The 16,656-nt window shown below is 39.2% G+C and overlaps 1 protein-coding gene across 4 annotated transcripts in view; it reads left to right on the top strand.

The window, feature by feature from the left end:
- Nucleotides 1-16,656, top strand: part of LAMA4 (laminin subunit alpha 4) — a 153,696-nt gene that overhangs the window by 66,232 nt on the left and 70,808 nt on the right. For 3 of the 4 annotated variants that reach the window (XM_071218633.1, XM_004455854.5, XM_058307300.2), the window contains 4 exons: nucleotides 1,413-1,564; nucleotides 3,999-4,109; nucleotides 12,813-12,924; nucleotides 15,597-15,764. In XM_071218633.1, the coding sequence (XP_071074734.1) occupies nucleotides 1,413-1,564; nucleotides 3,999-4,109; nucleotides 12,813-12,924; nucleotides 15,597-15,764 (543 nt within the window). Of the gene's footprint in view, nucleotides 1-1,406; nucleotides 1,565-3,998; nucleotides 4,110-12,812; nucleotides 12,925-15,596; nucleotides 15,765-16,656 lie in introns of all 4 variants that reach the window. The other variant, XM_058307301.2, reaches the window with a different exon arrangement.

Raw genomic sequence — 16,656 nt, 5'->3', positions numbered from 1 at the left:
GAGAACATAGTCAGAGGGGAAAAGATTGGGAATGGGCATGTTTCACTGGGTGGTCCAAACAGTTTTCAAACCAAGGTGTGTCTTTTAAGTGTGTCACAAGGGGGTACTGGATCCTGGGTGGGATCAGTGGTGGTTGTGACAGTGGTCAGAGGAACTCAGATGTTGAAGGCAGGGAGCCCTGAAATACTGGCACCTGCTTCACACATGCCAAGTGCAGCCCAGCCTTTGGCACCGTCTTCAGATATCAGGGAGCGATGTTCACACAGTGATACCCCAAAGAGCTGCTTCTGCTGAGATATTCATCCTGGCAGAAGGCTGGCCCATGGAGAACCTGATCTATCTCTGGGGTGAGGCAAGAGCATGTTGCTGAGGAAAGCTAAAAGGAAAGGGCCCAGTAAATAGCCGTCTTCACCAGCTGGTGATAAGCGAAAGACGAAAGCTTGACATGAATAGAATCATCCCAGAACATTCCCCCCACTAAAGAAAAGTGGTTATGAAACCACAGACTATAGTCATTTTACTCATTTCTCATTATTTTAAGGGTTATTTTAACTTAGTTTCAGCCCTTTGCATGATATTGTAGTTGTTTATATTTTTTGTCATGGTTACCTTAGTTTGGTTCCATCCCTTTACATGATATTGTAGTTGATGATATGTTTTGTTATAATGGTTAATTTGGCCTTGTCCCATTCCTTTACATGATATTATAGTTGTTTATTCTTGTTGTTATAATGGTTACTTTAGCCTAATTTCATTCCTTTACATGTTATTATAGTGGTTTATACTTGTTATTGTAATGGATACCTTAGCTTGGTTCCATTCCTTAGTATTGTAGTTGTTATCATCTGTTAACTGAGTGATTTTTAACACTTCTGGGTAACAACTGCACCTTCCCTTGTTTGAGTCCCATAAAAACCGTAAACTCTTTAGATTTAGGGAGATAGATTTGAGCTGTGGGCTCCTGTCTCCATGCCAGTCAACCTTGAATTAAAGCTTTTTCTTTTCTCAAAATCCCAGTGTCATGGCATTGATTTCTTTGTGCATCAGGCAATAGCCCTTGTTCAGTAAGAGATAGAGCTTTTCCTTACCCACCAATCTCTCAGGTGGCTTGTCCATTTGTGCTTCCTTCCTTCTTCAGTTCAGCACTTCATGTACACAGTAACCTATTTTCCTTGTTGCATGTGTCATTTGTTTTTTGTTATGTTTTAAGCAGGGACAGTATGGCTCATCTTAGGTTCTACTCTCTCTTTGAGACTAAGGACTCATTCTGTGGCCCATAACAGCTCCTCAGGAAATAAAAATAATATTAACCAAGGAAGTGCACATTAAACATTCATGAGCTCCATATTTAAGTGGCATGATTCCAGGCTGACTTTTGGGTTTGAAGAAACAACATTCCCTTTTACCTCCAGGCTGTGATAAGTGCATCTGGGATCTGACTGATGACCTGCGGTTAGCAGTGCTCTCAATTGAAGAAAGCAAATCCGGTCTGTTGAGTGTGTCATCAGGTGTCGCTGCACAGAGACATGTCAATGAAATCAACTCCACCATCTACCTCCTCAAGGTATGCAGTCATGTTGTGCCTTCAGCTATATTTTCAATCTGGTTTCGTAGGAGCTAGCAACTCCTTCTATGTCCTTTTGGTATCTGAGTCCCATAGTTGTATTATTACAGATTGGCAGACCTAGGGAATTATGAAAAGTTGATTATAACCATGACCTTTAGCCTACACCAGGAGCTGCTATCTATAAATGAGGTTATAAGGAAAATGAAATTACTAAAAGACTAGTATCTGGGTACAAAATAATTGAAGGAAGAGAAATAATCTGATTTTTTTTTTTGATGAAGCAGTAACATTAGTTATTCAAGTAATTGCCACAAACATACTACATTACTGTATTTGTTTCCTACACCTAATGTAATAAATTGTCACCGACTGGATGCCTTAAAAAGGAAATTTATTTTTTCACAGTTCTGGAGACTAGAAATCCAAACTCAGGTATCATTAGGGCCATGCTCCCTTCCAAGTCTGCAGGGAAGAATCCTTCCTTGCCTCTTCTGGCTTCAGGTGGTTGCCACAACCCTGGATGTTCTTTGGCTTGTGGCAGCGTAACTCCACCCTCCACCTTCATCTTCGCATGGTCTTCTCTGTGTGTCTGCCTGTGTGTCTCTAGACCTCCCTCTTCTTATAAGGATATCAGTCATTGGGTTTAGGGTTCCCCATAATCTAGTATGATCCCATCTCAACTCAATTATTCTGCAAAGACATTATTTCCAAATAATGTCATATTCTGAGGTACCAAGTGACCATGAATTTGGGGGGACATATATATTAGAGGAGTTTCTCAAAAAACTTTCCTTTCTTCTCTCTCTCCACACCCCTCCCTAATTCACACACATACACAAGTACACACATTCACATGATCTGTTTCTTCTCATAGGACTAGTGGATAATATCTATAACATAAGTGAAAGGAAGGCAATACTCATAAACAATAGACATAACTGTACTTATACATCTAAGCCTTGAAAAGCGCATGCTATCTCAATCATGGGCTTCCATCACACCCAACAAATTTTTTTCAAAACAATAATAATTAACTGAAAGGACAGTAGAATTAATACTAGCACTTTTTTTTTCTTTGTTCATCAATTTAGTACAGTGATAAGAGCACGGCTTTGAAAGCAGAGTACTTGCATCTAAGCCCTAGCTCTGACACTTAATAGCTGTGTGATGTTGTGGAATATACTTAACATCTGTATTCTCTTTTTTCCTTACCTGGGAAATGAGGATAATAATTATATCTATTCTTTTGGTTGATGAGAGAATTCAGTGAGTTGATACATGTAAAGCAATTAGAATAGTACGCTGCACAGGAAGTGTTCATTATTGCTGCTTACTCTATTTTTTGAAGGTGCAAATGGCATCCACAGCAGTTGTCCAAATATGCAAAATATAGACCAAAACAAAAGTCGTAAAATTGTAGAGCTGGATGGAACCTTGGTGAGCATTCTGTTCCAAACTCAGCATACCTTCAAGATAGGTATTGTCTTAGATTGCTAGGCCTGCCACAACAAAATAACATAAACTGGCTGGCTTAAAACAGCAGAAATGTATTGTCTCACTGGAAGCTAGAAGTCTGAAATCAAGGTATCAGCAAAGCCATACTTCCTTCAAAGTCTGTGGGGAAGTATCTGTTCATGCCTCTCTCCTGGCTTCTTCCCAGGACTCACTGGCAGCCTCAGCTGTCACATGGCATTCTCTCCTATGTCTGCTTGTCTATGTCAGAATTTCCTCTCATTATAAGGTACCAGTCATACTGGACTAAGGGCCCACTCTATTCCAGTATGATTTCTTTTTAACTTGCCTAATTCCAGCTGTAATGACCCTATTAACAAATAAAGTCATTTTTTTAGGTACTGGGGATTATAATTTCAACACCTCCTTTTGGGGGACACAATTCAGTCCATATAATCACTGTAGATAACATAAAGTCCACACCAAGATAGAAGTTCTTACTCTAAAAGGAATCTGAGGAAAGCTACATTTGGGCCAGTCGCTCAAAAATGGAAAAGAAAGGAGCAAGTGATATGAAATCACAACAAAGAGAGGAAAGTGACTTTCTAACCTCCATTTTCATTGATCCTGGGGGGTCGATCAGCTACTCCAAGGTCTGCCGAAATGGAACTTTTAAAGCTCAGATGCCTAGGGCCACCACCATCCCGTACTGTGCCCCTGGGCCCCTTTCCCTCTGGCCAACAGAGTCCTGGGCCAGGATCCCAGCCTGAGAAGAGCTTGATGGAATTTCAGGCCCTGCAGAAATTCTATCAAGCAGACCCAATCTTCATATCCACCTGCAGTAAATCTGCAGACCCTTCTATTTTGAGGACAGAGGCTCTTACTCCACTCTGAGTTCTCCTGCACAGCAAAAGATTTACGTATGTTTTTAAAAACTGGTGGTCATATCTGATCGTTGTCAAAACACATTTTTCCACAGACAAAATTGTCAGAAAGAGAAAACCAGTATGTGCTAAGAAAAATACAGATCAACAATGCTGAGAACACAATGAAGAGCCATCTCTCTGACTTGGATGAATTAGCTGAAAAGGTATGTGTTTAGTTTCTGGGATCACCTTCAGAGAAAGGATTTAGCTGGTGTGAGCCTGGTTCATCACAAATATCTGAGGCTTAACATGACTAGTAAACAGGCAGTGACCCATGTGCCTTAAAATAACTCAACGCAAGATCTGTGGAGAAATTTAATGTTCTCTTTAATTGCTATCTCCTCCACTTTTTATTGGTTTTCTTGGAAAACAATGTTTATGGGAAACTTTAAATAGTTTTGCTGCTTGTTAATATGGTTGATATGTTTCAACTAACAGTCATTTTTTTTTGCCTTAGCATTTTATGATTAAGAGCTGTAGAGCATCTAGAAATAAACTTTATTATATACTGTATAAAATTTCAATGTTTGCTAAAGGACACAGTCAATAATAAAAGGAAAGAAAAGGAATTGTGTTGAGAAAGCAATTTTGCAATTTGTCAGGAAAAATAAATCAACCAGACTCTCACTTTACTCCATATACAAAAATAAAATCCAGATAAATTAAAAAGTTCAGTATAAATCTTAGGGAAACCACAAGAAAAAAAACAACTAAATGATTATTATAGAGGTCGTTGAAGTGGCAGGAGTGGGGTGAGGGAGGTGGAGGGTATATGGGGACCTCTTATATTTTTTGAATGTAACATTTTTTAAAAATAAAGAGGAAAAAATTATTATTACGCTTGGAAGAAGATAACTGTACATAAAAATATAATGTGAGGAATTACAACAAAAACAATAATAGATTTGACAAAGTAAAATTTCAAACACTCGGTGATAAAAGAAAAACTTCATGCAATTTAGGACCTCACAGCTTTATTGGATGATGCATGAATAAAGCATCATCCCATTTAGAAAGTAGAAGGGAGATCTGCCAACGCAGAGGAAAAGGGAAATTCATATAGAGCAAACACAGAAGCAAGTGAGGAAATCTTCAGATTGGCTGGCATTAAGTTTCCATTTTACAGCAGAGGGTTCTTACCAAGTGGGGGGCACATTTACATTGATTAGTATGTTATGCTTGTCTATTCTGATAAGCTATCTCTACTGGACTGAAACTAATTTCATCACCAGGTATTGCGTATCAGCAGCCCTGTATTGTGAGTTCCATTGTTCTGTTTGCTCAGAAAACCCCTGCAGGCCAATCAGGTTTTTTTATATTTCTTTTTTTTTTTTTTAAGTAGTTTTATTCATGCACCATATAATCAATCCAAAGTGTACAATCAATGGTTCTCAGTATAATCACAGTTGTGCATTTATCACCCAATCAATTTTAGAACATTTTCATTGTTCCAAAAAGAAAAATCCAACCCCCTTATACACACACACACACACACACACACGCACACTCCCTTTTATTGAGAGCATTGGTGTGGTACCTTTGTTAGTCAGTCAATTTTGTCTTCTGGAAAAGCCCTTCTCAGAAGGGGTGTTCTCCCTGCAACACCCAATGCAGGTGGCCATTTTACTTTACTCAACATCTGTAAAACAACAAAGTAAATGAAAAGGCCAACTAAAGAGAGAAAATAATCAAGGCAAATATGACTTGTAAAGGCTTTTACAAATTGACAAGGAAAAAAAATGAAAACATTAGCAGGGTCAATTTTAGATACTAATATACTCTACAAGAGCCTAATGGACCTACATCAAACCATAGACTATAGTTAATAGTACAATTATGAAAGTGTGCTTCCACCAATTATAACAAATGTTCACACCAATGCAAGTTGTTAATAATAGGGTGATGTATTCCCCCCAGTGTGGGACATGACTCCCAGGGATGTCACTGAGGGATTACTATCAGTCACTAACTGGTGATTCAACTAGAAAAGACCTTAAATAAAAGTGGGAAATGGTAAAGACAAATGAGTTTATATGGCTAAGAGTCTTCAAAAAGAGTTGGGAGATCATCAGAGGGGACATGCTTATACACACCTCAGCAGGATCCCAGAGACAGCCAAAGTAGATTCAATCCCAGGTACTGGTCCTCCTGAAGGCTGTGGAGACACATGGTTTCTACAGTTATGGCAGGTGGCTCTGGAGTTCAGTGCCTTGTCAGTGGGCCCTGCTTTGGAGTTTGTGTTGCTGAGTGTGATGGAGTTGGACTCAGATGTGACCTTTCTATACATGCCTCTTCTGTCACTTTTGCTGAACCTGGGATTGGTGTATACTCAGGAGACTTGAATCTCTGGGCTAGCCATGTGCTAGCTAGGCCCTGAGCCTCAGCAGAGTTGCAACTCCTACTCTCCGGTTCGTTGGACTTACCCAGGTCAGCTGGCAAGGAGGTGAAGATGGCTGACCACTGCACCAGGGAGCTGAGAATGCCTACAACTCCAAGCAGGAGAATCACATCCATCAACCATGTGGGATCTAAGCCCCTTCTCAATATAGAGGTGAAGTGGACATCACCATCCCAGGGTCCACAGGATGGAGGAATAAAATATGGATTAGAGTGGATTTACTGATATTTACTATAGAAATATTGTGACTAGTAATGGAAGAAACTGTAGCATTGATGTGGAGAAAGTGTCCACAGTAGTTGCTTAAGGCAGGGAGAGGGAAGAAGAGCTGTGATTTGGGGACATTTTTGGGACTTAGAGTTGTCCTAAATGATATTGCAGGGACAGATGCTCAACATTATATATCCTGCCATAACCTACTGAAAATATTGGGGAGAGTGTAAATTATAATCCATGTAGTGCAACAGTGATCCAAAATGTATTCACCAAATGCAATGAATATGCCACAATGAAAAATAATAATAATAATAGTGAGATGTATGGGAATCCTGTATTTTATGAATGATTGTTCTATAAACCTACAACTTCCCAAATAAAGAAAAAAAAAGAGCCTCATGGAAAAATATCCATCCTGCACACTACTGAAAAATATATACAAACTACATCACAAGTTACTATATTTAACATGTTAAAATGGCCAATGCATTTTTTTCCATGATAATGCACCACCAATATCGACCTGAGCATTCTGAAATTGCTCCTCTCAGACATTGGTGTTTGCCTTCATTGTCAAAATTCTTTTCAAAACAATTCTCATTTTCTAACAAAAATCAAAGATAAAATAACTCTGATGTTTCTTTTTGACCTTGGACCACTTACATGTTTAAGAAATCAGCTTCTAAAAATATTAATTACTCTGAACCTGCATATGAAAATTGTGTTCCTATTGTGTCCATTGTATCCAATAGTGCATATGAATCCTTCTACTAGAGACTGGAGTCTTTTCTACTAGAGCTGTAAAGTCTCTTAAATTGTAAAGGAAATACCAAGAAAGAAATCTTTGTGAAAACTAATTGTTATTTCACTATGCTATCATGGTGGAATCTGCCAAAAGTGTCTCAAGTTCTTGAGGAAATGTTTTCACCAAGATTAGCTCCTCCCACAGCTCAGACTGGGAGTTCCTGATCCTTTTGTTGTACAATTTCTCCCACTTCTAATGTAAGTTAAATGAAGCCATTCATAGAGAGGAAATAATGCAAGCTTGAAGGCGACATCACAGTCGAAAATCCTTCTGGGTAATGAAGCCAGAGATTGATGATAAAGCTACTAGGAACTCTCACGTGGCTGTTTGCACTGACTGTTATTTAAAATACATTCTTCAGAAAAAAGAAAATACATTCTTCTGGTCACAACCAAAAACCTGATGATAAGAGAACCTGATGAAACACTTCAAGTCAAATGCTCATAGCTGGTCTTAATGACTTCTCAAGCATCCTTCAAGCCCTTAGTCTAGAAGTCCATGGTTGATTTTTAGAAGGATTGAAGGAAAGCTTCACCTTTGACTTTAGTCAAGAAGTTAACTGATATTAGGCTGTAAGAAGAATGAAGGATTTTGTTGTAGAGTCCCACAGTGATAAAATTACAGTAATGTTCTCTTGAACTTGATTAATATCTCTGAAAAATGCCTGTCACATGGATCTCATGTAACCCATAAGTTATATTAACCTAAAGTTACTAATTTTGCAACAACCTGCATACCCAAATCCTCCGACCCTCTCTTGAAAAGTGTTATGGTCCTTTCCCACCACCTACTTTGAGAACCCCTACACAGAGCCCATGCATCTGTGCTCACAAAAAGACACTGCTCTAAGGAGCCTCAAGTTACCACTGCTGATCATGCCTCTGATGAAAATCCAAAGACCATGGCAAGAGTCCTCTCTCCCATGTTCCCAAAGCCACCATGCTTGAGGTCAGAGCAGCACTGGGCTACAAGGAAAGGTGGAAAATGTGGCCATCTCCCAATCTCAATGCAGCCCCTCACTACCTGGGTCTCAGTGCCTTGTAATTCCTCAAATCAAAGAGCCCAATCTCCAAGAGGCTGGCTTAAGAAGGTGCCACACCTCCACTTCACCATCTTCTCCACCTTCTCCATCTCCTCCACCTTTTCTCTCCTCCCTCCTGTCACCTACAGCAAAAGCTCCTTGTATATTGTCTTAGTTTGCCAAAGGCTGCCAGTGCAAAATTACCTGAAATGAGTTGGCTTTTATAATAGGAATTAATTAGGGTAAAAACTATACTTCTGAGGCTGTGAAAATGTCCAAATCAAGGCACCATCAGAAATGGTATTTCACCAAAGGTTAGCTGCTAGTATATCCTGGAGTTCTGCCACATGGCAAGGCAAAATGGTGGCTCTCCAACTGGGTCTCTGCTTTTTCCTCCAAGCTGCTTTCTTCTCAAGCTCACCTGTGGGCAATCAAGCTCATGGCACGGCTCAATTCTTCAGCTCTGAACTGCTCTGTGGGTTAGCCTCTCAGGGGTTTCTTTTTGTGCCTCTGTGCATCACTGATTCCAGCCTCTGGCCTCTCTCTCAGCCTCTCAGGGTTTCATTTGGCCTCCCTCTTAGCTATAAATGATCCTGGATTCATCTTTCACACGGCAGGGTAAAAACAGCAGCTCTTTCTCTCTGTGCTTTTGCTTTCAGTTCTTAGTTTATGTAAGGCTCCAGAAGAGGGTAGAATCCTAACCTAGGTCACGCCTCACTGATATAATCCAGTCAAGGGCCCTAAAGAGATCTAATAAAGGTCCCTTAACTAAATCTACTGCAAAGTGTCTCATATCCACAGAAATGGATTAGTTCTAAGAACATGATCCTTTCTGGGATTCACAAAAGAACTTTGAACATTCACACATTTCAACTCAGGCAAAGAGATTCTTAAGATGGGCTAGAAAAGAAATTTCCTTCCCACTTCAAAACTTTCTGAGGCCCATGACTGCCAATAAGGTGAGATGAAAATAAGTGTATGTTTCAATTTCACAAGGCTCACTGCATACCTGGTATATATCAGTTACTGTGGTAGGGATTCAGGCATGACTGCAACAAGGCTCCTGCCTTCAAGGAGCTCAAAGTAAAGTAGGGAAGACAGAAATGTAAAAAAAGTAATTATTATTATAACACAGGATTCAATAACATAGGCATGATACAGGCTAAAGAAGTAACTCTAAGGAAGAGTCGGTTAATTCATCAGGTGTACATTAGGGAAGGCTTCTCAGTGAAGATGCTGCTAGAAATGTGTATTAAAGAATGCCTGGGAGTTTATTAAGTACTTTCAAGAGAGGGAAAAGTGCTATCAGAGCACAATAATATGGCATGTTCACGGGACTAAAGAACTTTGGCCTTGCTTGGCCTTGCAAAAGATTAATCGGAAGGTGAGGAACTGGAGATAATGCTGAAGTTCTCAGAGGCCAGTCATGAAGAACTCTTCCCACCATGCTAAGGAATGTGGGCTTCATCCTGCAGACTTTGGAAGTCATTTACCTGATGAGATATGCATTTCAAGCACATTCCTCTACAGTGTGGATGAAAAACTGATGTGACTCTGAGAACAGAGAGCAGAGATGGACTGTGACTGTGGTAATGGGATGAGGAGGGAGGACAGAATGGCAAGTGGAATCAAAAATGTTTACTGAGCACTTGGCTGTGAGGGGTGGCAAGGAGGGAACCACTCTGACTTAGAGAAATAATGACTAAGACTAAAAATAAAGACTGAATTACTCTGGACATTTTAAGAATGATGTATCTTTGGAAATTCCCATAAAAGAGATATGAATCTATAGCTCAGAGGAGAGATCAGAGAAGGAAAGGTACTTGAAAGTAAAAAAAAAAGTGCCCCAGTTTAAACAATAAATTATATGACCAGGTGTTGGTTATCATCTTCACTTAATCTGGCTGATTTTTAAAATTATTGTTTTAGGTATAATAAGCATTATTCACTGCATTACAAAAAGTTCTTGTCATTTTTTATATCAAATAAGTACAAGGAGAATTCACTGTTGAGGTAAGTAATTAATTCATGTATAATATAAATCATCTCCTGGTTTACAGTTGAAAGATAATTTTTCAATTTCAGCTTTTCATAAAGCAAGGCACACCTGTTTCAACATGCGCCCTTATCATTATTTTTCTTCCATAAGCAAAGTTACAGAAAAAATAAAGCATGCAGCTAAACTATCACTGTATATTACATCTGATAATTTTGCAATTTAAAGTTACCGATGTTCCCCTTTACCTGGATCTTTTATTAATAATATAAATAAATTATATAGATAAGGATATGGTTATGACTATAGATTTAGAGATACAGGTGAGAGAAAGAGAGAGAGAGAGATTGAGAGAGGTTGAGACTGGTGTGTTGCAGCACCCTCTGGTGTTTGTCAAGAAAAAAAGGCTTTCTTAAAGGTGTGACATCCTCCATTTTTCTTTCATCACTTTAGCTCCTTATAAAAAAATTAAGTTAAATGAATATAGTCATAACAAGGGGGCTTTTCTCTCTTGAGGGACAAACCAAAGTCAAAAATATGAGCATTGAATTTTGCAAATATAATCCAACTTAAACTAGATAAAAATTCAACTTGCTAAAAAATTTAAAGTTTCTTAAATATTTGTGTCCATATTTTTTTACAGTGTGAGAGGGGTGACAAAATAAAGGGACCACAAATCCAACTTCTCAGGAAAGACTTAGAACATGCCAAGAGGAAGACTGGCATTAGAGGAAGGAATGCAATGACTCAAAACACAACGTTAGAGAGCAGGTGTAGCTCAGTAATTGAGCGCCTGCTTCCCCTGTACAAGGTTCTGTGTTCAATCCCTAGTACCTCCTAAAATACACACAATGTTTGTTCAGAGAGCCCCCAGTTTAGTGAAGAGACTGGTGGCCCCATAGCCACTGCACAACCTGCTTCACAACTCCATGGCACTGCTTTGCATAAAGGTACTTAATAGACTGGCAGAAAAAAAACCTCTGGGGCATATGTTTGCTATGATACCATTTCTGCATTCTCTTCCTTGCAGTATCTTACAGGGTCACTTGCTTGGGTTAGATCTGAAAAGTGTTCAAGTACTGCAGGAAAAAAAATCATGGCATAATCCTCTAAGTAGAATACTGGATGAAGAGAGAAGTTCGAAACAGATCCCTGGTCCCAGTTGCAGAGGAAGCAGAGTAACCCTAACGTGAATACTGGGAGCATATGTGTCTGACCCAATAAGTCTGGTGATGGCCTGAGGGAATCACCGTCCCAGAACTTACCCTGCATATAGTAGGTGGCTTACCAAGATCTCCTACAAAAGCTGCGGAAGAGCAGTCAAGTTGGCTGCCCCGGGCAAGGGCTTGCTGGCTGTAGGACACACGGCAGTGCAGTGCCCGGACCTATGAGGAAATTGTTTCTTAGGGAAGAGAGGGCATTTGTAACCATGTAAATGGGGAAATTCTAGGGCCACATGAGCATGCCCAAGACAAGACACATGTGTGGAAAACATCAGGGAGGGCCCTGTACTATAACCTGGAACCATGCCCTAAATTCATTGTTGGATAAGCTCTGAAGGAGCCCTCTTGCACAGGTCAATCTGCAAAGACCAGGAAAGGTGTTTTCTCTTTTCCTTCTTTACCATCTCCTCCTCCTCTTCCTTCCTCACCACCACCTCCTCCTCCTCCTCCTCATTATTATTATTATTAGCTCCTGGCATTCAAGGAAAGCTCTACCTTAACACTACCTGGATACAAACTTAAGGAACAGATGCTTCAGAGTCTAAATTCCAGCAATAACACATTAAAATATCAAAATGGTATCAACAAAGATTACAAAACATACAAAAAAAACAGAAAGTGATGGCCCAGGCAAAGCAGAAAATTAAAGCATTAGAAACCATTCACAAGGAAAGCCAGACCTGGAACATAGCAGGCAGATGATAGATAGATAGATAGATAGATAGATAGATAGATAGATAGATAGATAGATAGATAGATAGATAGATAGATAATAGATAGATCAATCGAGATGATAGAATGATATGGCAAATGAAGCAGAATGTTAAATTCGGTGGATCAGAGTATCTGGGAAAGTAGGGGTATGTTGGAGTTCTCTGTATGGAAATTGTATCATTTTTGTAACTGTAAGTTTGAAAGTATTTTAAAATAAAGTTATACAAATTCAGAAGGTAAATGAACATATGAAAAATAATTGGTGCAGGTGGTACCATGACCAATGGCATAAAGAGAGCATGTGATGTTGGCACATCCTGTGATTCTATAACTAGTATCACATTATCCTTCACATGTGATTTCTGGGAGCATTTTATATGTTAATATAATTTTCACATGTCAGGAAAAATTATATTTATAGAATACATTATGCTCTCCCCACACTGTGTCATTTCTTGTAAATTTAATCTATTGTTTATATGAATTATTTGCAGGAAAACCAAGTCTCAAGAAAGGACAAGCTGGTTCAAAGAGAAACCATGGATACCATTAACCATGCAACTCAGCTTGTCGAGCAGGCTCACAATATGAGGGATAAAATCCAAGGTAAATACATTCTCTCCTGGCTTGGCTTAAGGTCAAGGAACCAATTATGTTATTAACAACAAATTTAAAAACAGCTTCTGTTACCGGAAACTGTTGTTAAGAGTATGACAGATTTCATTTTATAGACAATCTTCAAGTTTATTTGTCTGGGATTTCTGAGCACTTGTTCCTCATCTCTATCTGTTGATTTTCAAGTATAAATCTGTAGTCATTACCTCTTCCGACATTTCACAGAAGTGGAATGCCAGATTACCTTTCCAGCAGAGGAAATTACATGCTCTGGTGCTTCCAACACACAAGAGATTTGTAGGAGTTACACATTTTTGTTAGTTGTTTGCAGAGAAAACATTGCCTTTGGTGAATGGCAGTAAATTGTTGACTGATCCAAACTATCACACGCTGTTTCTTTGATGCTTTTTACCAAGGACCAGGCAGGCAACCTGCTCCAGGTCCCCAAACCAGACGAGAGAAGTGAGCTGGAGTGGGCTGTGTGAGATTCCTTTGCCCTAAAGCACTGTGGCACATTTTGCCTTACTTCTTGAAGTTTTACTCATTCTTCATGATCTAACTTCTGATAAGGACAAACTGTATCTTGAATATTATCTTAATAACATACTGACAGTTGGCCTTCAGTTCAGAAAGAAAACAGGCAATTTCATTTGTTCTAAGATAAAGACAAATTCCTTGGGTTCAGGTCTGCAAAGATAGAGTATTTGTGTGTTTCCATAGTTTTTATTATCCTGTATATTACAGGTTGGATGATAACACCAAGTGCGTCCCAGGGCACAAAGGCAGGGACCCACCGTGGGAGATTTGTATCTTTATACCAATAAATCAGGGGCTTATTCCAGACAAAGGGATATCATGTGCCAAGATTAATCATTTGTCACATTTCCTTAGGTGCCTATAATGCATAATAAAAACAAATGACATGCCTTTCAAACACTCCATCCTCCCATCTCCACTACTTCATGCTTTTGCATGTATGATAAAATATTCTTTCCCTATAGCATCTTAGGCTTCCTGTTGCTTTGTTCAAAAGATAATACTGAACCTAGAAGATTAGCTGACCTTAACCAACTAGAATAATTTAAGCAGCAAATAAAGCCAGCACCCTAGTAAGGCATTTAGAGCAAATAATTCACCTTTGCTGTTATAACTCAAATTTTTTATTCTAAGACTTTCCTTTGCAAAGAATCTGAATTGTATTTGATCCTTTAAGCATAAGTAAGGATGAAAAAAAACAAATATTAATGAGAAACAATATTTCCACCAGTTTTTAACTTTTAAACATAATGTATGAACAGTGTCCAAACCAAAGGTAAAAATGCTTTTGTCTAATTTTCCTTTTTTCTAATCTATACCAGACGTGGTTAAAATAAAACAGATTAAAATTGTATATGCAATATTTGCATCAAAATGCCAAAGAATTAAGCATTGCAATTACTAGAGCTGAGAAAATAATATCTATGTTTAATTTATTTCAGGAGTTAACATTTTAGACTTTACTTGAAAAGTATATGCTTAATCCCCTCATGTTGTTTTTAGCATGTCTTAATTTACCTATAACTTTCTCAGTAATACTTATAGCATTAAAAACCACTCCCCCCATTCATCACCCTTCCTTTGGAATTCAAGAATACTGTACAGCATGTATGATGGTGGGCCATTCCTTATTCCTAACCATCTCTAAAATAACTGTCAGTGACCTTCAAGCTATTATCCATATAAAATACAACCCCTGTCTTGGTATGATTTATGTGACACCAGTGTTTGTTTACCCATCTTGTCTATGGCCAACTCCATAGATCATAGTAGAGCACAGACACACAATTTCATTTATGCCAGGAAGATAAAATGCTTCCTTCCATAGCTGCCATAGAACAAGATGGCAAATACATATCTTTCTTCTGCTGATATCAAGTAGGAAGAAGGAGTCAGAGAACTGAATCCCTCCAAGCCTCAGTGGTCCCTTACAGTTCTAAATTCTAGAACTACTTTGGAAGTAGGGTTGAAATTACCCATAAACCAAAATGGCTCAATCTTGACAAACAGACATAATGTAGAAGGCAAGTAACTGTTGCCGAAAAACCTACAAGTATTTATGATAAAAATGAACATGATCCTGTAACAAATCCCTATTTTACATCCAGTCTATAAAACAACCTGAAAGACCCATTTGAGCAACTGTCAACATGCTCTCATTTTACCTTAGAGCTTTGGCTAAACCCTTGGCTAATATAAAATTAATACCTGACAGGAGAGATCTTAGAACATTTTCTCCAAGTTAAATATTTTATATAGAAAGTTGATCAAAGACCCTAGATTTGTTTGCCTTCACTGTTAAAGCTGTCAAATCAGTGAAGTGCTCAGATGTGATGAAAGCAGGATGGACTCCGTATTTGTCCTATTCTCATTCCTATGTAATGGGGAACAGAGAAGCATGGGTAACTTGATTTTACTTCTCTCAGAAATATGTGATGAACTCCACTGCTAACACCCATATTCATCATGTGAACACGAGTTGCTGTCTTTGAATGAGCTCCTCTTTGCATTTCAGGATCAGCCTTGCCCTTTGCCCACCCCCTTCCCTCCCTGTCTTCAGCAGCATCTCTGTAAAATGCCTTCTCAGCGATCTGGGCTGCCTTCTTTCACCATATTCTTCCTTTCAGAGATCAACAACAAGATGCTCTACTACGGGGTGGAGGAGGCCCTTAACCCAGAAGAAATCTCTGAGAAGCTGGTGTTGGCCCAGGAAATGCTCGAGGAGATTAGACGCCGACAACCATTCCTCACCCAACGCGAGCTTGTGGACGAAGAGGCAGACGAAGCCCATGAATGTAAGTGCACTCACCTTCCAGCTGACCCACCTCAGGTTTGCTTTCTTTGTTCATTCCAGGGAAGGACACAGTCTACAGGTAACATGTGGTCAAAGCCACCAATGACAAAATTCAGAGCTCTTTAGAACTTACACATGGCCTCTGGGAAACATTCAGGACAACTTGACTATATGACTAAGATTTTTATATCTAAGCCCAACCTTGAGCCCTAGGGGATCAGCTGAGATTCCACAAAGAACCTACACAACTTTTACTCCTGTGGGGAACAAGTAGGGAATTAGCAGATGATGAAAACTTATAAAACAGGGGAAAGAGGACTGAAGAGAACCAATTCCCAGAACTGCAATAAGAGAAACTTTATTAAAAAGGCAGAGAAGTTACAGGGTTAGCAGCATTCGTATTTCAAGTACTGTGCATGACTTTTAATTTAGGTTTTCATATTTCAGTTGAGCAAACTTGTTTTGATTCCCTTTGTACATAAGTGTGCTGCCTTCAGTGGGAAACTTGCAATTTCTTATTGTTTTTCAACTTTCCTTGGAGTTTTGTTTTTGTCTGTGTATGTGTGTGTTGCTTTCTGGGGTTTTGTTTTGTTTACTCTTGATCGCATTCTATTCTCCTATGGATATTAATGGGAAATCCCTTAGAAAAAGCTCAGAAGGACATGTGTGCTGACCAGGGTCAGGAGGACAGGCAGATAGGCTGTGCTTCATTCTACAGAAGTTCAGGGGAACAGGAACAAGGACGATGGAATAGTGTAGCCAGGCCTGAGGACAGGGGCAGTTTGCATGGAATTCCAGCCTGGCATCAGCATAAGAAAATGAACGTGGAGTGTGAGAAGAGATGCCTCTCAGAACACAACCAAGGACTTCGTGCAGTGTCAGGAAACCTCCTA

Source organism: Dasypus novemcinctus, chromosome 11, assembly GCF_030445035.2.
Source record: "Dasypus novemcinctus isolate mDasNov1 chromosome 11, mDasNov1.1.hap2, whole genome shotgun sequence".
In the NCBI taxonomy this organism is placed as follows: domain Eukaryota; kingdom Metazoa; phylum Chordata; class Mammalia; order Cingulata; family Dasypodidae; genus Dasypus; species Dasypus novemcinctus.
The sequence above is the reverse complement of the archived record's forward strand: the minus strand, read 5'-3'. Positions and strand labels throughout refer to the sequence as shown.